The following is a 27,618-nucleotide window of genomic DNA, read 5'->3' as shown; positions in this document are numbered from 1 at the left end:
ATCTCTGTCTGTCCCTGTGTGTCCCTGCCTGTCCCTGTCTGTCCCTGGGTATCTCTGTCTGTCCCTGCCTGTTCCTGGGTGTCCCCTGTGTCCCTGCCTGTTCCTGTCTGTCCCTGGGTATCTCTGTCTGTCCCTGGGTATCTCTGTCTGTCCCTGTGTGTCCCTGTGTGTCCCTGCCTGTCCCTGTCTGTCCCTGGGTGTCCCTGTGTGTCCCTGCCTGTTCCCATCTGTCCCTGGGTATCTCTGTCTGTCCCTGTGTGTCCCTGTGTGTCCCTGTCTGTCCCTGGGTATCTCTGTCTGTCCCTGTCTGTCCCTGTGTGTCCCTGCCTGTTCCCATCTGTCCCTGGGTATCTCTGTCTGTCCCTGGGTGTCCCTGTCCCTGTCTGTCTGTCCCTGGGTATCTCTGTCTGTCCCTGGGTATCTCTGTCTGTCCCTGTGTGTCCCTGTGTGTCCCTGCCTGTCCCTGTCTGTCCCTGTCTGTCCCTGTGTGTCCCTGCCTGTCCCAGTCTGTCCCTGGGTGTCAGAGCAGCCCCAGGCTCTGCTCCAGGCCCAGCGATGGCCCCAGAGCCACGGGCAGGGACTGAGCCCAGCAATTCCCCCTGCACAGGAGGCCCTTCTGCCCCGGGCAGTGCCAGCCCTGAGCAGATTGTGCAGAGAGGCTGTGGGCTCTCCCCTCTGGGGATATTCCAGAACCATTGGGACACAATCCTGTGCTCTGGGATGTCCCTGCTGGAGCAGGGAGGTGGCTCCAGAGGAGCCGCTGTGGTCCCTTCAGCCTGGGCCAGTCTGGGAGTGAAGAGTGAATCTGAAATTTGCAGGTGCAGCAGGGCAGGGAGAAAGGAGAGGAGCAGATGAATAAACCCTGGTGTGATCATGGCAGGGAGAAAGGAGCAGGTGAATAAACCCTGGTGTGATCATGGCAGGGAGAAAGGAGCAGGTGAATAAACCCTGGTGTGATCATGGCAGGGAGAAAGGAGCAGGTGAATAAACCCTGGTGTGATCATGGCAGGGAGAAAGGAGCAGGTGAACAAACCCTGGTGTGATCATTGCAGGGAGAAAGGAGAGGAGCAGGTGAATAAACCCTGGTGTGATCATTGCAGGCCAGGCCAGGGAAGCACAGCTGCCTCCTTTGTGCAGCTGTGCCCTGGAAAACACAGCAGGGATGGGCAGCACTGCCTCAGAACCAGGCTGGGGACAGCCCGGAGCAGGGCAGTGCTTCTGCAAAAGCACTTTCAAAAGCACTTTTTGGAACCACACATCCTGCATGCAACATTCTGGGACCAGCAGGAGCTGATTTTTCAAAGTCTGCGCTTGATTAAGATGAATAAATTGAATTAACTTGATGGAGAAGCTGAATAAATGCACAGAACTACCACTGGCTGTAAAATTACATTTAAAAAAAAAAAAAACTAAAACCCCCCAAACCTAACAAAACCCACATTTTTGTGGTTTGATTTTTATCCACATTTTTATCCTTTGAGCCAGATAAGCCCCAGTTCTATTCTGACTCTGATTTCCCATTCCTGCAGGCATTTCCTGAGTATTTGCAGCCCCCTGGACAGCTCAGCACCAGCCTCAGAAAAAGGGCTGGCAAAAGATGGACGATTTATTGACTAAATTAAAGCTGCTACATCGTCAGAGCGTGCAGCCCCTCCATGAGATTTGCTCCTTCCTTCCTCACATCCTCAGCCTTTAAAAATCTCTCTTCTTTTCCTTGGAATATAATTTTAACTGAATAAATTAACAGAATTTAAATGATTCAGCTCTCATGCCTGTGTTTTATTTTTGAATATAGTTAGTAAATCTAAATATTGCCAAGCCTAAAATTCTGAATATCAATTTAAAGAAATGGTCTCTAAAGGAACAGCGCTTTCCCCCACAGTAAAATTCAGGTTATTTCTCCAGGTGCTTCATGGCAGGACATTTAAAAGTCAAGAAATCAGCTTTGTTACTTTAGATATGTGGGGGAAAAAAGGAAGTTTCTGAAAAATTCATTACAGGCCCTTTTCTGTGAATAGTTCTGATATCACAAATCAAAGCCTCTGATGCCAGAGTGTTGCACCCGAGGCTTGGAAGAGCCCTGAGAAGAGAAAAGCTTTTATGCTCAATTTATTATTGCAAATCCAGTCCAAATCTCCACACAGAAACCTGGAGGGGGAATTAAGGGTAGCAGTAATTGAGCTCTTGATTTTCGAGGCTCGTTGAGGCACCTCAGCATTTTGTTACCTCTGTGGTTCAGCACAGAGGTTAATTAGTGCTTCCGGTGTGGGCTCACTGAAAACCTCTTGTTTCTGAATCTCTGAAGTTATTTTTAGCTTTCTTGCAGAAAGAAAAAAAAAAAAAAAAGATTAATTTTTTCCCCTTCCTCTTTTCCTTCAGCTCACTGGGGCCCAGACACTCAGGAACTCAGAGCAGGAAGATGCAGTGAAGCTGTGGAATCACCAAGTCTCTATTTTCTGGCAATCCCTAAATTACAAACACTTGACTCGGTAGAAGCACACAAACTTTGCAGGTAAATGTTTGGGTTTAAGCAAATGCTTTTGTCAATTAACCCAGAATTTGTCTGGGAAATTATTTCAGTTTTGGCATTTTCCAGCCTGTTAGACTATTTGCTTAAATACCAAAGTCTTGGGTTTGAAATCTATTTTCTGATCTCTCTGAAAACTCAGGATATCCTCGATCAATATCTAATTCCTTTGTAAAGCCCCCTGAGCTTTGCTCAACAACTCGATATGAAAATGAGTTCTGCACTTAATAACCTTCTAATGAAGAAGTGCTTTGCATTGGGTTTAGAATTGGTCACTGATCAGCCTAAGTGACTCTCTCCTGGGCCTGTGTTATGAGAAAACTTCCTAATGCACCTTTGCCAATATTCCAATAACCCACTTTTCCTGCCCAGGAGAGACAGTAATTGTCTCCAGTCCCTTCACCTGGGGATTGTTCCATCCTCTGCTTCCTTTCTGAGCCTCCTCCCTCCCTCCCTCCCTCCCCAAGTTTTGAGGCCAGGCTGAAGTTTGTGTTCCAGCCTGAGCTGTAAAATAAATCTAAATCATTATTTATGGGGCTATTCATAGCACTTTGTGTCTTCATCCCATTTGTATTCTTTGGATTTTCCATTTTTTTAAATTTACTTGGAGGTTTTTGTACTCTGAGAAGAAACTCGAGGTACAGTGAGCTCTGCCCATGGGTGCTGCTCCCCCTGAGGGGGCACAGACAGGGAATTTAATATTCCATGGAATGTTTTAATTAGTGTTTGGACACAATCAGGGGCAGGGGGGATTGAGGGGTGTCTGCAGGGCCAGGAGCTGGATCAGTGATCACTGTGGGCCCCTCCCCACCCAGGACATTCCAGGATTTTATGATAATTGGTACCTAAAATGAAGATTTGGCCTCGCTTCAACCCCTCTGATTTAATCAGGTGGGAAAGAAGAGGAGTCTGAACCCCGTGGGTAACTGCAAAATTTCTGCACATAAACACAAATGGAACAAACCAGAGCATTGGGGCAACTCAGCAAGAACCCACAGAAAGACCCCGGGGCTTTTGTTTGATTTCTGCTTGATTTTTCCCTGAGCCACTCTCAGGCCTTTACATTTCTGCTAAATGTCAAGGAGAAACTTGTGTTCCTGGCCTTGCACAAACGGGTTATTTCTGCCTCATCCCATCTCAGTCACTTATTGTCACATAATTCATAATAAAGCTCAAGCTGGAAAATGGATTTAGAGAAAATTCCTTCATAACTCTCGGTAATTGTTACCTGGAGCAGCAGTTGGCATCCATATGGAAGGAGCTCAAACCCAACATTTAACAGAATTATTATGGCTTAGGCAAATGGGGGATTTGGCCATTTATCCATTCTCTGCAGCGGATGAATCCGGGGTGCCGAGCTCCCAGCGATGAGCTCTGGGAGGGCTCCCCAGCCCTGCCAGGGCACAGGGCAGGGCAGGAAGGGATTCCCTGGCTGGAGTGCCCTGGGCTCCGGGGAGCTCTCTGAGCTGTTTGCCCTGGGGAGCAGCATCTCTGTGCATTTGCAGCCCTGCTGCTGCCAGCTCTCCCCAGCCCTGAGCAGCTGGGACCTGCTGCACCCCAAGAGCATCCACCCATGGGATGGATGCCCTCAGAAAGGCAGGGGACAGAAATCTCCACAAACATCCACCTGGAGGGCACTGGGGGCAGGTCCAGCAGCTGCAGCTGGACCTGGGACACTCCTGGTGGAAGCTGCAGGAACCAGGGACACCAAGGGAGCTGTAGGAACCAGGGACACCAAGTGAGCTGTGGGAACAGGGGACACCAAGGGAGCTGTAGGAACCACAGACACCAAGTGAGCTGCAGGAACCGGGGACACCAAGTGAGCTGTGGGAACAGGGGACACCAAGTGAGCTGTAGGAACTACAGTCACCAAGTGAGCTGCAGGAACCACAGACACCAAGTGAGCTGTAGGAACCACAGACACCAAGTGAGCTGTAGGAAGCAGGGACACCAAGGGAGCTGTAGGAACCAGGGACACCAAGGGAGCTGTAGGAACCACAGACACCAAGTCAGCTGTAGGAAGCAGAGAGATCAGCCACGGTCACCAAGAAGCACCCAGAACACCCAGGAGCAGAAATAAAAACCCCCAAACTGTGGATTTGTGCTCAGTCCTGCTCTGAGTTGCAGGAGCTGGGTCCGTGTCCAGGATGGACCATTCCCAGGCTGGACCAGACTTCTCCTGCAGCAGCCGGTGCTGTGTGCCCAAGGGGCTGGATCCAAGCCTTGCTGAATCAATAACTGTCCTCTGACTCATGCTGCAGCCTTCCAGCAGGCTGCTAATGAGAACAGCAATTTTCATTTAAGCTTATAAATAAATATATATACCTGCAGACACTTTTTCTGTTCATTTTCTGATGCAGACCAGCCCGCCTGGCTGAGACAGAACTATGCAAATTGAAATTTGATTTGCTTTCCAGGCCGGTATTTGAGAGATAAAATAGCAAAATCTTTCTCAGGTAATTGGACAACAGCAGAAACTGTGGACACAAAGGGAATTTCCCTGGAGAATGTATTTCTTTCCAGAAATGTCAGGTTTGGTGGGCCAGGCAAAGCTGTGGAGCTAAACCTGAGCAGAAACCTGACACAGGCCCAAAAATGTTATTGGACATGAAATGAGTATACAGAAGTTTGGTAAGCTTAGAAGACAAAAGGAGTACATTTTACTTTTGACTTCATAATATATAGAGTTCTAAAAATGACGGGAATTGGAGGATGAAATTGTTGCTTTTCTAACTACACTGGTTAAACTAACAGTCTATTAATTTTTTTCTTCTTAGAAAGAAGAATGTAGAACGATTATTATTTACATGAACAGTGTATGAGAACTCTAGTGGAAATATGTAAACATTATCAAAAGGTTAAAGAAGTTTTATGAGAACTTTAAAACTTTTAAAAGAATTATAAAAGAAAACACTTTTAAAAACTAGGGTAACACAAAGGCACTGAGATGTGATTTCTCAGTCAGTAAAATGGAACTGCTGCGTGTGAGGATGAACTTTGTGGTGCCAGTTAATTAATGAAGGTGCCAGTTAATGAATGAAGTCAGGGTAAACTCCTGACGAGCCTGGCACGCCTGTGGCACTACAACACGAAATAACTCACACATGCAGGCTAGATGCAAAAGAGGGGAAAAAGAGGAAGTTTATTTCTGATTCTGCAATATACAGAAGTCTAAAGGTGACAGTGGATTGGAGGGTGAAATTGCTACTTCTCTAACTGCATTGGTTAAAATAACTAATTAATTCTCTCCTCTCACGAAGGAGAATGTAAAGCAATCATTGTTTATACGAACAGTATGTGAGAAACTGCAGCAGAAATAGGTAAACATCAGAAGGCATAGAAAACTTTCAGAAGAAGTTTAAACTTCTGAAAGAACAGGGTGGACACGCCCAGCCCGGGATGCAGGGCCAGATCCCAGATGAGGGGTGGGGTCGGGGCTGGCAGAGGAGCCCACCCTGCTGCAGCAGGGCCAGCTCAGGGCACTGCCCTGCCCTTCCCCGTGCCCCTGGGATGGGGACCCCAGGCTCCCCAGGCCATGGGACAGGGTCACACTGGGATTTGGGAACCCCCCGTGTCCCTGCACAGCCTGGGGGCTTCCCATGGGATGGGGATCCCAGGTCACAGCACAGGGTCACACTGGGGATTTGGGATTACCCCCGTGTCCCTGCATTCCTCAGGGGTTTCCCATGGGATGGGGATCCCAGGTCACAGCACAGGGTCACACTGGGGATTTGGGATCCCCCCGTGTCCCTGCATTCCTCAGGGGCTTCCCATGGGATGGAGATCCCAGGTCACAGAACAGGGTCACACTGGGGATTTGGTATCCCCCTCCATGTCCCTGCATTCCTCAGGGGTTTCCCATGGGATGGGGATCCCAGGTCACAGCACAGGGTCACACTGGGATTTGGGATACCCCCGTGTCCCTGCACTCCCCAGGGTTTCCCTGGGATGGAGGATCCCAAACTCCCCCAGGTCACAGCACAGGGTCACACTGGGGATTTGGGATTCCCCCCTGTCCCTGCATTCCCCAGGGGTTTCCCATGGGATGGGGATCCCAGGTCACAGAACAGGGTCACACTGGGATTTGGGAACCCCCTGTGTCCCTGCATTCCTCAGGGGCTTCCCATGGGATGGGGATCCCAGGTCACAGCACGGGGTCACACTGGGGATTTGGGATCCCCCCGTGTCCCTGCATTCCCCAGGGTTCCCTGGGATGGAGGATCCCAGGTCACAGCACAGGGTCACACTGGGGATTTGGGATTACCCCCGTGTCCCTGCATTCCTCAGGGGTTTCCCATGGGATGGAGGATCCCAGGTCACAGCACAGGGTCACACTGGGGATTTGGGATCCCCCCGTGTCCCTGCACTCCCCAGGGTTCCCTGGGCTGGAGCTCCCGAGTCGCCGCCGTCCCTCCGCCCGTGTCTCCCCGTGCAGCCCCAGCCTGCCCGCCCTGGAAGAAGTGGAAGAAGGCAGCAGCTCCATTCCAGCTCTGCTCAGTCACGGAGGGGCTCTGCCGAGCTCTGCCTTTGGCTTCTGAGCTGCAGGCAGGCAGAGCCCGCAGCCCTCACACACACCTGAGCCAGCACACACCTGAGCCAGCACACACCTGAACCAGCACACACCTGAACCAGCACACGTGGGCCACTCACTGCCAGCAAAACTAAAGGCAAGAGCTCCACAGGAGGAGATTCTTGCTGAAGGATTAAGGACTCCACACTTAACGAGTTGCTACCCTGAGAATTATTGTTACTTTTTAGTTTGTTTGGTTTTTTTAAAGGGATAATGCTTCTAGATAATATTAATGTAAATTATAAGCGAAGGAAAAGCTTCACCAAATGATCCTCACACCCAACCAAAATCCAGATCACCACCTTTAGGGCAGCTGTCTTGTTTGGAGAGCTGGATTCAAAAAATCACAGTATAAAATAAGACATTTCATCTTGGTCTTTGAGTTAAACCTCTGAGCCAACATCCCCCATTTCCCTCCTGAGGTCAGGAGCAGACCCAGATTTCCATATTTTGTCTCAGACCACTCTGCTTCCCACCTCCCCTTTCCTTCATGGTGGAGAACATCTATTTTTATGGTTTGTACCAATGCACTTGGTACTTCTATGACATTTTCAACCTCTGCCTCTCAAAGTGCTTTCAAGGGTGGCTACAAGGCACCGCACAATTTAAGATGGAAAAAATCCTGGCAGCAGCTCAGAGACAGGTTCAGCTCTGCTCTGTTCAAATGAAGCCAGACCTTCCTTCTACCTGCTCTGAATTGCAAATACACCAAATTCCAGCTCCTTCTGGCTTAATATTCCCTTGTTTTCACTTGCATTTTCTGTTTAAAATAAGTGTAACGTCGTTCCCGCTTTGGTAATGATCCCTCAAATATTAAATAAATGGCAGCAAAGGCTCTCTGTTATTTTGTGCCTGTTCCATCGCTCCTTCAGGAATTTAGAACCTCCTGACAACACTCATCATATGGGGAGTACGTTCGGGAGGAAATTTCACAGAAGGAAGGTAACAGTTGTGGGATTCAAGCAACAGAAACTCGGCATTTCCAGGCAGTGAGGAATATCTTTACGTGTAGGGTACACCCGGAGTTTTGTCTCTCTTTCATCACCATCAGAACAGAGCAGCACCAAAGCTCACCACGAACGCCTGTGGATCCCCCAGCACACAGCTGAACAGCCCAGAGCAGTGAGAGCCACCAAGGCACAGCTAGAAACTCCTCCCCAGCAGCTCCTGGGTCCCTTTTGGGAGGCTCCACGCTGAGCACCCACACTTGCTCCTCGAGTGTCCTGCAGGAGATTCCCCTGCTCTGCACGGCAAGGGGCAGCCCCAGCTGGGACGGAGCCGTGGCACATCCCAGGTCTGCAGCTCAGGCTGCTCCTGGGACTGTGCTGGGCATCTCTGCCAGGCTGGCAGTGCCCCGGGCAGGGAGCTGGGACTGCCCTGGAGCAGGGAGCTGGGGCTGCCCTGGGAAAAGGGAGCTGGGACTGCCCTGGGAACAGGGAGATGGGACTGCCCTGGAGCAGGGAGATGGGGCTGCCCTGGGAAAAGGGAGATGGGGCTGCCCTGGAGCAGGGAGCTGGGACTGCCCTGGGAAAAGGGAGCTGGGACTGCCCTGGGAACAGGGAGATGGGACTGCCCTGGGGCAGGGAGCTGGGACTGCCCTGGAGCAGGGAGCTGGGACTGCCCTGGAACAGGGAGATGGGACTGCCCTGGAGCAGGGAGATGGGACTGCCCTGGAGCAGGGAGATGGGGCTGCCCTGGAACAGGGAGCTGGGACTGCCCTGGAACAGGGAGATGGGACTGCCCTGGAACAAGGAGATGGGGCTGCCCTGGAGCAGGGAGATGGGGCTGCCCTGGAACAGGGAGATGGGGCTGCCCTGGGAACAGGGAGCTGGGACTGCCCTGGGAAAAGGGAGATGGGACTGCCCTGGAGCAGGGAGATGGGGCTGCCCTGGGAAAAGGGAGATGGGACTGCCCTGGGAAAAGGGAGATGGGACTGCCCTGGGGCAGGGAGATGGGGCTGCCCTGGAACAGGGAGATGGGACTGCCCTGGGGCAGGGAGATGGGACTGCCCTGGGGCAGGGAGATGGGGCTGTCCTGGGAAAAGGGAGATGGGGCTGTGCACGTTGTGCCTCCATACCAGGGTGGGGTCAGCTGGCATTTCTGGCAGAGCCACAGCCCCTGGTCCCCCTAGAACACAGCACAGAGCCCAAATCAGAGCCCAGCTCAGAGCCCAGCTCAGAGCCCAGCTCAGAGCCCAATTCAGAGCCCAGCTCAGAGCCCAGCTCGGAGCCCAATTCAGAGCCCAGCTCAGAGCCCAGCTCAGAGCCCAAATCAGAGCCCAGCTCGGAGCCCAGCTCGGAGCCCAAATCAGAGCCCAGCTCGGAGCCCAAATCAGAGCCCAATTCAGAGCCCAACTCAGAGCCCAATTCAGAGCCCAAATCAGAGCCCAACTCAGAGTCCAAATCAGAGCCCAATTCAGAGCCCAGCTCAGAGCCCAAATCAGAGCCCAATTCAGAGCCCAACTCGGAGCCCAGCTCAGAGCCCAACTCAGAGCCCAACTCAGAGCCCAGCTCAGAGCCCAACTCAGAGCCCAGCTCAGAGCCCAGCTCAGAGCCCAACTCAGAGCCCAGCTCGGAGCCCAAATCAGAGCCCAACTCAGAGTCCAAATCAGAGCCCAATTCAGAGCCCAGCTCAGAGCCCAAATCAGAGCCCAACTCAGAGCCCAACTCAGAGCCCAGCTCAGAGCCCAAATCAGAGCCCAGCTCAGAGCCCAGCTCAGAGCCCAGCTCAGAGCCCAACTCAGAGTCCAAATCAGAGCCCAATTCAGAGCCCAGCTCAGAGCCCAAATCAGAGCCCAATTCAGAGCCCAGCTCGGAGCCCAAACCCTTCCCAGCTCGGAGCAGCCCCGGCGGGCACGAGGGCACCTCCAGGGGTTCAGGGGCACGGGCACGCTGCCCCTCTGGGGCCGTGCCCCCCTCGGGGCTGCAGGAACCCCCTGGGCACGGCCACACGTCCCCGTACTTACGGTTGAGAGGCAGGCTGGCATTGGTCGTCCCTAGCCTGTTGGCAGCGACACAAGTATAGTTGCCAAAGTGCTCTTCTGTCACATTGGTAACAGTAAGAAGGGATCTTGTACTATAATTTTTAATAGTGATTCCTTGTTGCCCATTGATCAGTCTAGAAAGCAAAAAGAAAATGTCTATAACTCATATACCACAACCAAGGTTTGTATTTATTTATTTTTCCCACAGCTCTCTTTTGTTTCCTGGCTGTACAGACAGCCCCGGGAGCACGGCGAGCTCTTTGCAAGGTGCCAGTCCTGTGCTGAGCACAATTCCTGGCACTGAGCAGGGCACGGGCAGCCCTGGGGCTGGGGGTGATGGTGCTGCCTGCGTGTCCCGCAGCTGAGAGAGAAGGAGCACCCACAGCCCTGCCTGCCTGGAGGAGAAACTCCTGGGTGCAGAGCTCGGATTTTAAACTGGGCAAAGCCAGCTGGGAATTGAAACTCCCTCCCTGCAGCAGGAAGGGGTCCTGGCAAGCCTTTCTAAGAGGGTTTTTTCAGCCCCGGGAGTTTGTTGTGTGCTCTCACAGCTCTGGCTGGTGGCAGGTGAGGATTAGGAGCCAGGACTGTGACCATGGTTTCATTTATGGGGCTCTACAGCCGCAAATGAGCATTGCAATTAGGGACAAAATGCTCCAGCAGCACTGCTGAGGCAGCAGCCTGGGCAGGATCAGGTAATGAAGCACAGAAAAAAGCAAATCAGGACTCCTCTCACCCAGCTTTGAGCTTCCCACCCCAGATTCATAGGAAAAGTGCAGGTGTGTGGATACTGCTCCCAGAGCCATGCCAGGAGCATTGCTGGGCTCCAGGACAAAGCAGGAGAACCAACTTTAATGATGTTGTCGTAGGCAAACCACGTCTGATCAAACAAGGAGACGAGAAGGGGAACCGGGTTATTAAAAACTCGCTAGAGTTATTACTCATAATTCCTTCTATTTCCCATAAGGAGCAGAGTTTTGGATTAAGAATGCAATTTTTGTCTGCTATATTGAAGGATGGAATCATCTGTCCTGGGAATTGATGCCATCTCGCAGCGTTGTGTGTGAAAACCTTGGCAGATCCGTCATGACTGCAGGTTGTGGACCGAGCATTGCTCGCTGCCAGGGGCTGCCTCTCTTCCCACCAGGGCCCTGCAGGTGCTGCCCACACGGGGATTTCTCCTCCCTGGGCAGGCTGTGCTGCTGCAAAGGACTCTGCTCTTCCAGCCCAGGGCTGGGGAGGGGACGTGTAACACCCCATGGGCATGAAAACGTGGGAAAGAGGGATTGGGGTGAGCGCTGCTCTTGGGAGATCCACCTTTTGTCCAGAAAGAGAAAATTTCTGTGCCGGGTGGAAATTTGTCCCTTCAGCCTTTGCACGTGGATTGTCTCCTCTAAACCCACCAAGGGCTGTCCCTCCGCTGCAGAATTCCAAAGGAATTCTTCACTCCCAAACCTCCCCTGCTGTGCTGCTCCCGTGCACGGGTGCCCAGAGCAGCTGGGGCTGTCCCTGGATCCTGGCAGTGCCCAGGCCAGGCTGGACACTGGGATGGAGCTCCTGGGGCAGTGGAGGTGTCCCTGCCATGCAGGGTGGCACTGGGTGGGATTTGAGGTCCTCTCCACCCCAACCCAGCCTGGGATCCCGTGGTCTGCCCCAGCTGTTCGCCAGCCCGTGACCAAGGTGTGAGCTCCACCATCTCCATCTCAGCTGTAAGTTCAGCTGGTTTTCCCCAAAGAAAAGGAGTGCTGGGATCTTTGCTGTCACCTTGCCCCGTCCCAGGTGCCATCTCTCACGTGAGAGTGCCCTGCCCGTGTGCCCGCTGCCCCAGGCTGCCAGGGCTGCCTCTCGGGGCCCTGCCTCCCTCTGCCCTGCTGGGAGGGGCTGGCACGGAGCTGGGGCTGGGGTCTGCGGCAGACGGGGCTGCCAGGGGCACAGCTGGGTGGGCACCATTGCCAGGGCAGCAGCTGGGCACAGCTGGGTGGGCACCATTGCCAGGGCAGCATCTGGGCACAGCTGAGTGGGCACCATTGCCAGGGCAGCAGCTGGGCACAGCTGGCAGGGCTGGCTGTGTGCAGCTGAGGAGGGCAGCTCCTCCTGGGGCATTGCTGCCCTGTGCACGGCCCGGCGGGTGCAGCTCTGAGCTGGCATTTAGCATTTATTATAGAGTGGTTTATTGTGTGATTTTTTAATTGTGTAATCGTTTATTGTATAGTTGTTTATTATATAATCATTTATTGTATAACCATTTATCGTATAATAGTTTCTTGTATAATTGTTTATTGTATAATCGTTTATTGTATAATCGTTTATTGTATAATAATTTATTGTATAATCATTCATTGTATAATTGTTTATTGTATAATCGTTTATTGTATAATCGTTTATTGCTGGGCCTCACCCAGTGACTGCCAGGCTGCAACAGAGTTCTGGGTGTGCACAGCAGGGTCTGGGTGTGCACAGCAGGGTCTGGGTGTGCACAGCAGAGTTCTGGGTGTGTACAGCAGCACTCTGGGTGTGCAACAGCACTGTGGGTGTGCACAGCAGGGTCTGGGTGTGCAAACATCGCTCTGGGTGTGCCCAGCTGCCCTGGGTGTGTACAGCACACTCTGGGTGTGCAGAGCATACTCGGGGTGTGCAAACATCACTCTGGGTGTGCCCAGCACACTCTGGGTGTGCCCAGCAGTGCTGTGGGTGTGCAAACATCACTCTGGGTGTGCCCAGCACACTCTGGGTGTGCCCAGCAGTGCTGTGGGTGTGCAAACATCGCTCTGGGTGTGCCCAGCTGCCCTGGGTGTGCCCAGCACACTCTGGGTGTGCAGAGCATACTCTGGGTGTGTAACATCACTCCGGGTGTGCCCAGCACACTCCGGGTGTGCCCAGCTGCCCTGCACGCCCTCCCCTTGGCCCTGTGCGTGTCCCACAGGCTGAAGGAGCTGCTCCTGTCTCGGGTGCCTCCCTGGCATCCCCAGCCCGGTGCCAGCCCGGTGCCAGCCTGGTGCCAGCCGCCCTCATCCTGCCCCCTGCTAGAATGGATGAAGCCATGACAATGAGCTTTGTCATTTCAAACGTAAGTCTCGTTTGCTTTGGGAAGGAAAAGGCAATTAATACTTCAATATTTCATTTAGGTGACCTTTGGGCTTCTTGCCTGTGGCTGTTTCATGTCTGAGCTCGAATTTGTGCATGCCCAGAACCCAGCCTGAGAGCAGGCTGGCTTCAGAGCTGGCACAGCCCTGCCCTGCTCAGGGAATGCCAACAGCCCTCCCGGGCACAGATTCCTGCCACGCCATCCCTGGGTGCCCCTGGATCCTGGGCAGCCTTGGAGCAGCCTGGTGCCCCTGCCCGTGGCAGGGCGATGGAGCGGGGTCAACTCTCAGATCCCTTCCAGGCCAGCCCTGTGCTGTTTCCAGGACAATTGTGAGATGCTTTTAGTAACTCGCCCCCAGATTTTCTCCAGCTCTCCCCAGGCTGTGCAGCAGCAGCTGGGGGAGTTCCTGAGCAGTGACCAGCAGAGCCTCTGCCCAAGGAGCAATGGCTTTGCCTCCGTGCAGCCTGCTGCTGCCTCCGTGCTCAGCTTTAATGGGGATTTTATGATGAGCTGGTCCCTGGAGGCTGGCAGCGGTGTGCTTGGGTTTACAGCAATCTCAGCAACAACGAGGCCGTTTCCAGCCCAAAAGTCTTGTTTCACACACTGCTCACACAGGTGTGAGAATTTATTGAATTTATTGAACAGCCCATCCCGATTTCTGAGAAAGAGAGTCCCAGCCCAAGAGTATCTGACAAACATGAGATCCTCTCAGTTGGGTTAGCCCAGAGTCCAGCAGGGTGTGCGCACCCAGGGAGCAAATTCAGCCGTGGAGCACGGCTGCAAATTATCTGCAGGGTAGTGGGGATGCTCCTGTGAGAGGGCTGAACCTGCTCAGCTCTGCACCAGAGCAGTGCCTGAGCTGACAGGGACCATCCTGAGCTGGCCAAGGACCATCCTGAGCTGGCCAAGGACCATCCTGAGCTGACAGGGACCATCCTGAGCTGACCAAGGACCATCCTGAGCTGGCCAGGGACCATCCTGAGCTGGCCAGGGACCATCCTGAGCTGACCAAGGACCATCCTGAGCTGGCCAGGGACCATCCTGAGCTGACAGGGACCATCCTGAGCTGACAGGGACCATCCTGAGCTGACCAAGGACCATCCTGAGCTGGCCAAGGACCATCCTGAGCTGACAGGGACCATCCTGAGCTGACAGGGCTCATCCTGAGCTGACAGGGCTCATCCTGAGCTGACAGGGACCATCCTGAGCTGGCCAAGGACCATCCTGAGCTGACCAAGGACCATCCTGAGCTGGCCAAGGACCATCCTGAGCTGGCCAGGGACCATCCTGAGCTGACCAAGGACCATCCTGAGCTGGCTGCCCATCATCCAGAGGCAGAGGGGAGACACTGGGTCCAAAACCAGCCCAAAAAAAAACCAAAAAAACCCTCTGGGTACTTTCCCCTTTCCTGCAAGGGTTGGAGCTCAGAGATCCCCAGCACCAGCAAGGCTCACAGGATCCCCTGAGCTGGAAGGGACCCCCAAGGATCAGCAGAGCCCAGCTCCTGAAAGGATGGAGCATTAGATTTAACCCAATATTTGAGCTTCAAGACCCAGCAGGACAGAGTTTTTCCTGCTGAGGCCCAGCAGAGCAGGAGCAGGAGCACACTTGGGTGTCCTGAGCTGCTCTGCTTCACCTCTCCTGCTGCTGCCCCAGCACTGAACCTGCTCAGCAGGGAGGGCTTTGGGCAGAGTTACAAGCAGAAAGGTGATCAGCGTGCTGGGAGCTGCTAATTGATCCCGGAGTGCCAAAACCTGCTCTGAACCATCCCCACAGAAAGGCTGTGCTGCAGTGGCCCCAGGATGGGCACCACACGACCCAGCAGCCAGGGAAATGGGATGCAGATGGGTTTCGCCATCAGGGGAAATATTCCTGGTCCACAGAGGCAAGATGAGTGGAAGAGAAGCTCTAGGAGATGGTGGAGGCCACGGCTCAGCAAAGAGGGAGGAGGCCAGCAGCTCGTGCTGCAGCAGGGGAGCAGCTGAGGAAGGAGCTGCCAGATGGCTTTCTGTGAAAAAGGGCCATTAATATTCTCCTGCCAGCTCCCAGGTTTAATGGGACGTGGGAGCTGACAAACCCAGCACTTGGAAGCCGGGAAATTCCCAAAGCTTCCCAGCCCCAGGGGACAGCTCCACCTGCTCGTGCAGCAGCGTGAGAGCCCAGGAGAAAGGAGCTCCTGCAAGGGCCCAGAGCTGGAACCCAAAATGTCCTGTCAAAGGCAAAGCCCCTGCTGTCTGCTGAGCTGCTTTGGAACAGGGGACTCCGAGAGAAGCTGCTGCTGACCAGGAGAGCCCACACAGGGCCAGAACACAGGGCCAGCTGCCAGGGCTCAGCGCTGCCCCGGCCCCTTCTCACCCAGGGAGCAGAACCACCCACAGGGCCCCAAGCCCCACTCTCAAGGGCGAGGGAGACAAATTCAACAGAAATCCTTCCTGCAGGCTTTTCCCAGCGCCTTGCTGGCTGTCTCCCTCCAAGGGCTGCAGCTCCTCGGGTGCCAGGCGTTGGCATCTCCTCTCTGGCAGGGCAGGAGGCGCGGGCAGCCCCAGCCTGGCAGCAGCCCTGGCACTCGAGGGTGGGCGGGCAGCGCTACTTACTTCCTCTCTCCTCTGTACCACTCAAAGACCGGGGCAGGCACTCCTGCACCTTCGCAGCGGATCAGGCCGTTCCCTCCGAGCATCACGCCGCTGGATTTGAGCTCCTGAATTGTGGGGACGACTGCAAAACAAGAATCGTGAAACAAAGGCACGTTGGCATCTGGACAGGCAGTCACCCAGCGCCGCCGCTCCTCTCGGCCCCGCCGAGGGCTCGTCTCAGCTGGGGCTCCAGCAGGGGAAAACGTCCCACCCTGCCCATCCTGCCGTGGGCCTGCTCTGGAAACCCAGCTGGGACGTGGGGACAGCAGTGCAGCCCTGGAGAAAGCTGCTTTCACTGCCCAGCACAGGCAGGGCTGGCACATTCCCGAATTAGCGATCCGAGTTCAAGCCCTGAGCACTGGAAAGGCGCAGGAGCCCCAGCACGGGGGACCCTGGCACTGAGGGGGTCCTTATCCCCTGCACTTATCTCCTTCCCCCAAACCTCTGACACCTCACACTAACACTGCAAACCTCCGGAACGATGAGCCAGCCACAAATCCCAGGGAAAAGTGGCTTTCCCACCGTTCCACCGCATATGGAGTTGTTTCAGTAAGTGCATTTTGTCTTTTTAAATAGTAAACATTGTAAATAGTAATAAACTTTTTGAGCTTAGAACTACAGACACCAATAAAGATGAAAAGCAATTGTCAGGTTTTCCAGTTGCCAGCAGAAGGAACCGCCAGCTGAAAATAAAACACAGCAAATTCCTCAGGAAGGAGATTATCAAAGGCAGCAACTGCCTCCTCCTGCAACTTTTTACGCTCTCTATTTTAAACAATAATTTATGTGCATCATCAAAACGCTGTAAAACCAAACCACATAACTTATAAATAAAAATCTGTTTGTTTTTTCCCCAGCAGCTCTCCAGATGTTGCTTTAAGGTGTTTATGGGCAGGGGGAGCTCAGCCTGCCTCGCTCTGCTCCCCCAGCCCAGCCCCAGGAGCCGCTCAGGAGCCCCGGCTGCAGCACCCCACTGCTGGAGGGTCCTGGGACCAGCCCAGCCGAGCCTGGCCATGCCAGCAGCTCTGGAAAAGCTGGGAAGAAAGCACAGAGCTGCTGGCTTGGGCTGTGGCCGGGATGGGAGCTGGTGGTGGCCCCGGGAGCATCTCCAGCCCCAGAGCAGCAGCGCCGAGTGAGCCCCGGCCGTGTCCGGGTGCAAACCCCTCCCTGGGGGAAGGCAGAGGGATGGATGGATGGGAATATCTCACCGAAGCACAGGGAGCCTTGCACAGCCCATTTCCACACCTGGAAACGGGGGCACGCGTGGTTTTAGCTGGGTGTGAGTCGATCGTGGCTGGGCGCAGCTATCTCAGCTCTGTGGCTGAGCCTTGCTGCAATTACAGTCAAACCCCAGCAAATGGCTTTGTAAATGTGAAATTCTCCACGGCTGAGCACTGCCAAACCTTGTGCAGCCTTCTCTCTGCCTCCCTGTCCTTTGCTCTGCCTCTTGCACGCCCCTGCCCTGTGTGGATCATCCCAGACCCTTCCCTTGTGTGCTTGGCCCGGCAGCGCCCCAGACCAGCTCTGCGAAGCCCCACATCCCCAGCCCCAGCACCCGCTGCCTCTGCCAGCCCTGGGAGGTGTTTCCTTGGCAAAACCCTCCCTGTGGCACAGGCTGGCATGTTTTCTGGGAGCTGCAGGCAGTGGCAGCCTCATCCCAGGCGCAGGCAGGGAATGTGCCGTGCCAGGGCCAGCCAGCAGCCCCAGCACGAGCCTGGTGTGGCTGCACTGGGACAGGAGTTCCACCTTCTCCCTGTGCCATCAGCCCGGCAGGCTCAGCCCCTGCCTCCAGCCTCCTCATCCAATGAGTACAGCAAAAAAAAATCCATAATTCCATTCACATTACCGACCAAAGGGCAGAATACACATACAAGCAATTTGCATGGCTTCCCCACTGCTATGTGTAGTAAATATAATGTGTGCCATCCCTTGTATGAAATATGTAATATTAGATACTTGTTAGATTATGCCTGTTGTATTAGTCCCCCCCACCCCTTGCAGGCGAGACTGGATGTATATTAGAAACTGATTTACAAGTAAAAGGATGTGGCTTGGCCAGGAGATGGGCCATGGCTGGGCTCCAGGTGTTGATCATCACTATCATCAGTGCTGATCGTCCAAGATGGATATCATGGAAATCCTCAGACAGATCCATGTGAATGCAGCCTTCCCGTAAACTCTCATCAAGAATTCAACTACTCCGGACATTGAATTATTTCTCCTCATCACCAAAAAAGAAATTCTTACTAACCTATAGACTCCGAATAGAAGAAAGGACTGATTGCTGAAATCTTGGCCTCAGGAGGAATTTTCCCTATAAAAACCGCTCGTGCCAGGATGGAGGTGTGTGGGCATAGGAGAAAACCTCTGCTGAGGCTGACTCCTTGTTGCACACTAAGGGCTGACTCAAGGCTCGGCTCTGTCCTTTCCGTGTGGCTGGTTAGATAGAATTTGACCACTAATAAAATGATTTTTATTTTTAATCTGGCTGAATAAATTCTCATTTATAACACCCACCATCTGCGTAAGAGAACGTACAGATTGTTTCTGCTCCTCCCTGAAAACCACGGGGACACTGGAACATTCCCCTCCTTCCCCCAGGCTCTGTGAGAGGTGCAGCACTGGAAGAGCTCAGCCCAAGCTGCTGTTCCTAAGAGGCACCAGCCTGCTGCTTCCCCCTGGGCCTGCCCACCTTTCCCGGCTGTTTTGGGGGGATTTTTGTCTTGCCTGGCTGGCTGTTTTTCACACAAAAGCAGAACATCCCTGACACTGGGGATGAGCTGGTGCATAAAATCCTGCGGCTTCCTGCTGCTCCTGGGCCAGCTGGGGAGGGGCTGCCAGCTGCACCCCAGCTCCAAGTAACAATCCCAGGCCCTGCTGCTGGCTTGGGCACCGCTGGAAAACTTCTGAGGAGGGAATCTCCTCAGATGTCCCTTTGAGCAGGATTTCAGCTGCTGCTTGTTCGGAGCAAGCACTGAAACCAATGTTCCCTGCTCCAGGAAATCCCTGGTTACTCCAGGCGTGGAAACACAAAGCAGAGAGAGCTGGAGCCACCCCCAGCACCCTCCCAGGTGCCACCCAGGGCTTGGTGTCACCACCAGGACCCTCTCAGGTGTTACCCAGGGCTCAGTGACACCCCCAGGACCCTCCCAGGTGCCACCCAAAGCTCAGTGACACCCCCAGGACCCTCCCAGGTGCCACCCAGACCTCAGTGCCACCCCCAGAACCCTCCCATGTGCCATCCAGGGCTCGGTGTCACCACCAGGACCCTCCCATGTATTACCCAGACCTCAGTGCCACCACCAGGACCCTCCCAGGTGCCACCCAGGGCTTGGTGTCACCACCAGGACCCTCCCAGGTGTCACCCAGGGCTCGGTGTCACCACCAGGACCCTCCCAGGTGCCACCCAGGGCTTGGTGTCACCACCAGGACCCTCCCAGGTGTCACCCAGGGCTCGGTGTCACCACCAGGACCCTCCCATGTATTACCCAGACCTCAGTGCCACCACCAGGACCCTCCCAGGTGTCACCCAGGGCTCAGTGACACCCCCAGGACCTTCCCAGGTGCCACCCAAAGCTCAGTGACACCCCCAGGACCCTCCCAGGTGCCACCCAGACCTCGGTGCCACCCCAGCACCCTCCCAGGTGTCACCAGACCTCGGTGCCACCCCAGCACCCTCCCAGGTGTCACCAGACCTCGGTGCCACCCCAGGACCCTCCCAGGTGCCACCACGGGCTCAGTGACACCCTCAGCACCCTCCCAGGTGTCACCAGACCTCGGTGCCACCCCAGCACCCTCCCAGGTGCCACCCAGACCTCGGTGCCACCCCAGCACCCTCCCAGGTGTCCAGAGGCAGAGCCAGACCCGAGGCATTCCCAGCACCAGGAGTGCTCAGCCCAGCCCCAGCTCTGCTCCAGCCCTTTCCTCCTTCAACATTTTAATGAGCTTCGGGACTTTTAGGCACATTAGTTATGTTGCCCTAATTACTCATTATAATTCTAATGTGCATTTTATATTTAATTACAATGCTTATAAAGATTTGGTATGGACAGTAAATTATTATAACTAGCATGTGCATAATGATTACGAACTGAATTTATTAACTTTTACACGAGCATTCAGGGCTGGAAACTTCCAATTTCACCTTTGTGAGCCCCCATATTGTCTGATTAAACCAACATTTCTGTGGCATTAATTGTAAATGTCAAGGAAAAAAAAAGATCTTTTATTTTCCCTGTTTTCATCAGCTTTTCATTTGGCATCCTAATGCCACCTTTTGTTAGTGAAATTGCTTTCCAGGGCGTTAAGATAAAAAATTCCAGGTAGGAGAACGGGTTTTCTGAGATGTGTTTTGTGCTCAGAGGAACAGATATCAGCGATATTCAAATATATTCTTTTCTGTGTATGCACCCTCCGAGTGTTTTACCAACGCACTAACGAGTCAGACAGTGCTACTTGTACTTTAAATAATTAAGATGGGCTTTCGACACTCTGGATTATTTAATTTCTCTAATTTATTCAGCGCGGCGGCCCTCCTCTCCCCGGATGGATGGAGGGGTTTAAGAATGGCTCCTCGTGTCAGAGCCTTCTCTGCCGGGAGGAACTCCTGAGAGAGCCTGGAACAGCCCCGGGGCTCGGCCAGGAGCAGCTGATTTATCCCAGCCTTTCCCCAGGACTCCCAGCCTTTCCCCAGGACTCCCAGCACCCTGGGCTCACCGCCACCCCGACACGCACGTTTCCATGAATTCCACAGGCAAGCTCAGGAGATGTGGCAGGAATTCAGCTCTGGATGGAGCACAGCTCTCCTTGGAGCTTTCCACTGAATCCAGACTGGTTTGGGCTGGGGGGGCCCCAAAGCCCACCCAGTGCCACCCTGCCCCGGCAGGGACGCTCCACTGTGCCAGGAGCTCCAGCCCCAGTGCCCAGCCTTGGGCACTGCCAGGGAATTCCAGCTGCCCAGGGAATTCCAGCTGCCCTGGGAATTCCAGCCCAGCCAGGATTCCCTTCCCAATGTCCCGTCTGGAGGAGTCTCCCTTCAGCCTCCCCTTTCCCAGCGCGGTGCTTCAAGGCGGAGGAAGGTGCCAGCCCCCCAGGCATTCCCTGCCTGGCATCTGGGGTGCCACGGGGCCCCCAAACCCTGCTCCTCCCGGGCTCCAGCCCACGGATTGCCCTGGATCCCCAGAGCCCTGCCCGCTGTGCCCTCAGGGGTTTGGGCAGAGCCCTCCCTGTGCTGAGCACAAAGCTCCTAACCCACGGGGGATGGGGATGTGGGGGCAAAACACCAAAATCAGCAGCACAGAATGACACTTAATCAATAGTGGGCCACCAGACAAAAAGCTGGACAATCTGTTTCACAGGTAGCCCAGGGATTAAAAAAACCCAAAAACAAACAAGAGGAAAAAGTTAATGAAGGCTCCCCAAAAGCAGCAGAGCAAAGAAGGAGCTGGAGGAGCTGCAGAAGGAGAGGCAGGTTGGAAGCACGGCTTTGTTTCTCTGCCCATGGGGCTTATCTCTGCTGCAGCTCTCTGATCCCTTTCCTTTCCAGCAAAGCTTTTCCAGCTGCTCCTGGGGACACAGACCCTTCCCTGAGCAGCACCCAGGGGTGCAGCCACAGGGATGCCCTGAATCCCACCCAGGAGGGGCCTGGCTGTGCCCCCACTCAGCGTGACCCCGTCATGGGTAATACAGGCAATTCCTGCCTATAAAGTGATATAACAATGAGATATGTCATATTGCCAAGAAATATTTGTATACAGGTTGAAGCAAATGAATGAAAGCCAAGGGGCTCAGTTAATTTGTACCTGTGACACCCCAAAGCCAGCACAGCCACCCCCTAACACACCCCCTAACCCTGAGCCCTGCCTCACCCTGCAGCTCTCGGGTGAATTCGCTGCCCCACTGGGATCTCGGGAGCTCCCAGAGGTGCTGCTCACCCACAGCAGAGCCCTGCACAGGGCCAGGCACCCTGGAGCACCCCAGGCTCAGGGACAGGAGGAACTCGGGCCAGCAGGGCTGCAGGAGGGGATTTTTGGGGTGCACTGCAGCAGGGAGGAGGAACCAGCTCCAGCCCGGCTCTGTCACGGGCCAGGCTGGCAATAATCAGCCAGACCTGCAGCAGCAGATTTGGGGATGGTGAGGCAGGGCTGGAAGCCTTTTCCTGAGGGACATGTCAAGGTGCTCCTGCTCTTTTTTCATTTGAAATTTTGGCAGTGTGAGCGCTGACACCGGGACAGCAGCAGCCTGAGCCCTCAGTCCTTCCCGCCCCGGATGGGAGCTCTGTGCTCTCGAGCTGCTGGGATAATTAAGCACCAGCCCAAACTCCTGCAGTCATTTCTGTGGATAAACTCCTTTGGTGTGTTTAAACCGAAATCCATTATTCACCAGAAAGGGAAAATCAGAGCTGACGCTCTCCCTGGCTCCCAGCAGCCCTGAAATCCCAGCTCAGAGCGATGGAAGCGAGCGGAGGCTGGCACTGGAGCTGGGAGCAGAGCTCAGAAGGAGAGAGAACCTTCCTGCAGCGAGGGACCCCACCCAGCTCAGGTGTGACCCGCTGTCCTGGCAGCCAGGTGAGCTGAAAGTGCTGCCCTGGCACCCAGGTGAGCCCAAACCACTGTCCTGGCAGCCAGGTGAGCCCAAACCTCTGCCCAGCAGCCAGGTGAGCCCAAACCAATGTCCTGGCAGCCAGGTGAGCCCAAAGTGCTGCCCTGGCACCCAGGTGAGCCCAAACCTCTGCCCAGCAGCCAGGTGAGCCCAAAGTGCTGCCCTGGCAGCCAGGTGAGCCCAAACCTCTGTCCTGGCAGCCAGGTGAGCCCAACCTCTGCCCTGCCCTGCCCTGCCCTGATTGCTGCTGCACAATCAGTGCGAGCACGGGCGCAGCTCGCAGCCAGCAGATTGTTTGGGGTTGCAGACAGCAGCTGTCAGGCTCTGACAGCTTTCCTGGGAGTCAATCAGCTTTCCTGACAGGCTCTTTGACTGAGAGGCCTGTTCCCTGGCAGCGTGTCGGAGCTGGTGCAGCTCCTGAAGGGTGAGGGAGCCACGCACGGGCTCGGAGCCCTCGCCCTGAGCTAGAGAAGGGCACTTTGCACAAGGGGAGGGCGTGTGGCTCTCCCCAGGGCCTGGCAGCTCTGGGAGATGGGAAGGGCTCAGCCTGGCTGGGCACGCCAGTGGCACACCAGAGCCACGGAAATGCCAGCTGCGCTCCCGGAGGAGCCCGGGCTGTGGAAACAAAGCTGCAGTTAAAAAGGGCACTGAGCAGCTCCCGGGCTGGCTCTGGCAGGGCTTGCCCAGGTCCCCAGCCCAGAGCAGGGGCCGTGCCGGGCACTGCCAGGCTGGATTCCTGTCCGGGGACACGCCGTCCCTGCCAGGGCTGTCCCACGCTCAGAAGGGATGGCAGATCCCGGGCAGCGCCTGGCACACCCCGGCTGCACCTGGAGCTGCCCTCAGCAGCTGCTGCCCCGACACAATTCCTGACCTGTCCCCCTCCCTCGGCCACTGGCCCCAGCGGCTGCAGGGGCAGCGCACACGTGGGTGGGGACACGTCTGAATTTTCACAGGATTTGTTCCAAGGGCACTGGAGACGGAGCATTTGGAGGGAGTTTTTCCTAGTGAACTGAACTCCCAGGCACGGGCTCTGTCCCTGGGGCAGCACCTCCCAGCACGGAGCCCCCGCTCGCCCCACGGCTCCGAGGTGCACAGAGGGTCCCTCCAGCCTCACACCAGCTGGGTTTCATTCCAGGAGGGCAAAAAGAAGCAGCTTCACGGATTCTGATGCCCGAGGAGTGCTGCTGGAAGCTTTTCCTCTCTTTGGCACCCACAGCACAGCTTTGTTTGAAACCATGGAAGCAAAAGAGGACTTCCCAAAGCTCCTGTAGCTGCCACCTGCCACCTCCAGCACACCTTTGCCACCACAGCAGGTAAAAATCAGGTTGTAATAATATCCTTACAGCACATCCCTAGTGCAGAACCGTTTCAAACTGCAATTACTGGCATAAAAAACATGGGGAAAAAGAGAAATCAAGGGGTGGAGAGTTGCACGAGGCTGACACTGCTCAGCCCTGGCTTTTTGTGGCTCCAGCTGCTGTCGGCAGCTGCACTCAGGCCCCTCTGGCCATCAGCTCAAAGGCTCTGCAAGGGACAGGGAGGGCTCAGCCCCGGCCCCGCAGCAGCACGAGCGATGCAATTACAGGGAGAAATATTGCTTTGAGGTCTCTTGGCTATTAGGAAATATTTTAAGTAATTGTTTTTTGCTGAAGAGTGATCTGGGCAGGGGAACACTCCTGGAAGCTCGAGAGCTCTCCATTAATTTTGGCTCTAGCCCGGAGTCCAACACAGCTCTGCTCCAAATTGCTGCTTGAAAGGCAGCAGCCCTTTAGGGGAACCCGTTCCCATCACAGCTCCATCTCCCCATTCTCTCCATCTCCCCAGCTGTGTTTCCACTGGAGTTTAAGGTGGCATCACCTGGAGCCGGGGGGGTCACCCTGTCCTGGCAGAGCACAATGACAGCAGAGCAGAGCCCTGGATAAAACCCCCTGGAAACCCTTCCATGGAAAACCTTTCCATGGATTTTCCTGCCCGCAGACCCAGGGGCCGGTGCCACACCTTCAGCAGCAGCAGCCTGAAAGCTTCTCAGGGTGGCTGTAAAAACCAGCAGCAATACAGCAATTCCTGCACTTCCCACCAATTCTGGGCCTGCCTGCTGCATCCTCCCACAGAACCAGGCTGGGAAAGGTCCCCAGAGCCATGGAGTGCCAGAGCATCCCTGTGGGACCCAGCACCTCCCTGTGGGACCCAGCACAGCCCCGTGGGACCCAGCACCTCCCTGTGGGACCCAGCACCTCCCTGTGGGACCCAGCACAGCCCCGTGGGACCCAGCACAGCCCCGTGGGACCCAGCACAGCCCCGTGGGACCCAGCACATCCCTGTGGGACCCAGCACCTCCCTGTGGGACCCAGCACAGCCCCGTGGGACCCAGCACAGCCCCGTGGGACCCAGCACCTCCCTGTGGGACCCAGCACAGCCCTGTGGGACCCTCCCAGCCCCGTGGGACCCTCCCCATCCCTGTGGGACCCTCCCAGCCCTGTGGGACCCAGCACCTCCCTGTGGGACCCAGCACAGCCCTGTGGGACCCTCCCAGCCCCGTGGGACCCTCCCCATCCCTGTGGGACCCAGCACATCCCCGTGAGACCCAGCACATCCCTGTGGGACCCAGCACCTCCCTGTGGGACCCAGCACAGCCCCGTGGGACCCAGCACATCCCTCTGGCTGCCCTGGCTGCTCAGACCCTGCAGGGGCTCAGGGACCCTGGCACAAAGTCACAAACACCTGTGGCTGAGATTTTAGCCTGTGGAAAAAGCTGCCAACTCTGTGTGAGGAGTTACAAACCACAAGGGTTTGAGTGGTGTGATATTTGAATTAACACAGGGCGAAAAAGTAGAATTTTGGAGTTTTTAGAATGGGTTTCAAGGTGGTACAAGATGGAGGGATTTGGGTGTGTCCTGCCCTTCTCCTTCTTCTTGCCCTCCATGTCCTGCTGCGATGGTGGCACTTTTCTGTTTGTTTAAGGTACAGACACACTGTCCAACACAGACGTTAGATATTGGTGCATTGTTATAAACAGACTATAGGTAACTTTTGATATAAAAGGAAAATACCACCCTGAGGGCAGACAGAACACCGTGGGCTCCTTGCTAGGCAAGCAGAACTCACTGTCCTGGCACCCTGGGGACAGCAGCACTTGCTGTCCTGGCACACCTGCCCCACCCTGGCACCGCTGGCTCCTGACCAACACGTCCTGGCAGACCGAGCAGAGGTTTCTCTGGAAGGTGCAGACCATCTCCTCATGTCTGGGAGGTGGGGAGCTGACGCTGCAGCTCCCTGGGCACTGCCCAGCCGGTGAGGAGCTGGCACACCGTGCCACCCCCTGAGCAGGGCTGGCAGCAGCCACGCTCCCACAGGAGCCAGCTGGGCAGGGATCTGCAGGGATCAGCTCCCAGGAGCTCTGCACAAAGCATCCCCCCAAGGAAATCCACAGGAACCCACGAGCCAAACTGCACTCGAGTCTCCAACGCCAGCCACATTGTTTAATCTGCACCTGAATGTTAATAAAAGCACCTGAAGGACATCAAGTGAGAACCACTGCTCCACAGGAGGTTCCCTTCCCCAGCAGAGAAGGGAAATATTTCCTTCAGAGCAGCAGCATCCTTCCCTCACCGAGCAGCTGAGGTGGCTCTAATTGCCCGAGCAGCTCCTATGGAAGGGTGGAAGCTGGTTCTCACTGTGTTGCTATGAGATAGCACAGCACATCACTCACATGGGCTCTCAGCGATGAGAGCAGCTTGCAAATCAGCTAAATAACAACTTGGTCCTCATGGAGACCAAAAATAGCCAGACAAAACCCAAAAAGCAAAAAAAAAAAAACCCAACTGATGCCATTGTGCATGAACAAAACCTCCCATCTATAGGATTACAGGAATTCCCCAAAGACCTTTATCTTATGTATAAAAAAAAAAAAAAAAAACAAAAACCAAAAACCAAAAACCAAAAAAAACCAACCCAAAGCTGTTATTTGCACTGGTTTCATCTGTAATGTTTTGCTGGCAGCTCCAAACCCAGCACTGACTGAAAGCACCACCCAAATCTCCAGCAGGGCTGTGCTGCCCCTCACCTGCCTCAGCCCAGTGGCAGCTCTGTTCCCTCTCACTCCTGGCCATTCTCTGCTGCCAGCTGGGTGGGACGTGCTGCAGGAAACGTGTCCCTGCACCCCTGCCCTCCCAGCCTGGCCATGGCACTGCTGGCCCGGGCAGCACTGACAGAGCCAGAGGACACAGCCTCAGCTACAGCAGGGAAGGTAGAGGTTGGAGATTAGGAATAAAATTTCACCAAAAGAATAATAAAGCTCTGGAATTGTCTCCCCAGGGAGGTGGTGGAATCACCATCTCTGGATGTGTTTAGAGACTGGCCATGGCACTCGGTGCTGGAGTCTGGTGAGGTGTCAGGGCATGGGCTGGGTTGATGACCTTGGAGGTCTCTTCCAGCCTCATCATTCCGGGATCCTGTGATCCTGAGCCTGTCCCCAGCAGGGTGTCAGGGCCACTGTCCCCACTCGAGCAGCAGCAGAGCTCCAGCTGTGCCCTCTTGCAGATGTTTTTGGGTGGGAAGGTGAAGGGAGGATGCTGCGGCAGCGGGGAGGAATCCCAGACCAAGGGGAGCAGGGCAGGGCACAGGGCACAGGGCAGGCTGCAGCCTGAGCAAGCAGCAAAACCCCTGGCAGCGAAGCTTGGCACCTAAAGCCAACGCTGACCTGAACCCCAAACCCCAAACTTAGGGATAAAAAGATGGAGCTGCAAATCAGGAGCTATTAAAAACAGAAAAAAAAAAGAATCAGAGTTCTTGATTTCTACTTCGAGATAAACCCCCTCCTACCCTCTCTTTTATTAGAGGAAATTAGAATTAAATTGCTCTGAGCAATTTTTCACTTGGTGCCAAAGCAGAGGAGGACTGAGACCTCCAGAAAATATGTGTGCTTTGCCTTCATATTTAATAATTTAACCGAGGCAACTTTCCTTCTTGAACCCGAACTCAAAAGCTTGCCAAGGAAATGCTGATCCCGGGTGGGGAACGGGTGACAATTCCCGGGCAGAGTCTCGGTGACAGGTCCCAGGGACTGGCAGCCCCAAGCCCCGGAGCCCCGCGGCTTCTCCCCAGGAGAATTGAGGTTACAGATTTAATTAGGCCGGCGTGGCTTGTACAGGATGTCTGATTTCAAAGTAAAATCGCAGCGTTATCCATAATGTTATGCAAAGCACCATAGCAACAGCGAGGAGC

The 27,618-nt window shown here is 54.8% G+C and overlaps 1 protein-coding gene across 2 annotated transcripts in view; it reads right to left on the bottom strand.

Moving 5' to 3' along the window:
- Positions 1-27,618, bottom strand: part of NEGR1 (neuronal growth regulator 1) — a 175,590-nt gene that overhangs the window by 46,680 nt on the left and 101,292 nt on the right. For both annotated transcript variants that reach the window (XM_031505577.2, XM_031505578.2), the window contains exons 5-6: positions 15,757-15,877; positions 10,063-10,214 (exon numbers count right to left, since the gene is read on the bottom strand). In XM_031505577.2, coding sequence (XP_031361437.1) covers positions 10,063-10,214; positions 15,757-15,877 — 273 coding nt within the window. The remainder of the gene's footprint in view (positions 1-10,062; positions 10,215-15,756; positions 15,878-27,618) is intronic.

The sequence above is a fragment of the Lonchura striata genome, chromosome 9 (genome assembly GCF_046129695.1).
Source record: "Lonchura striata isolate bLonStr1 chromosome 9, bLonStr1.mat, whole genome shotgun sequence".
Classification (NCBI taxonomy): Eukaryota; Metazoa; Chordata; class Aves; order Passeriformes; family Estrildidae; genus Lonchura; species Lonchura striata.
This window is presented reverse-complemented; position numbering and strand designations above follow the sequence as displayed.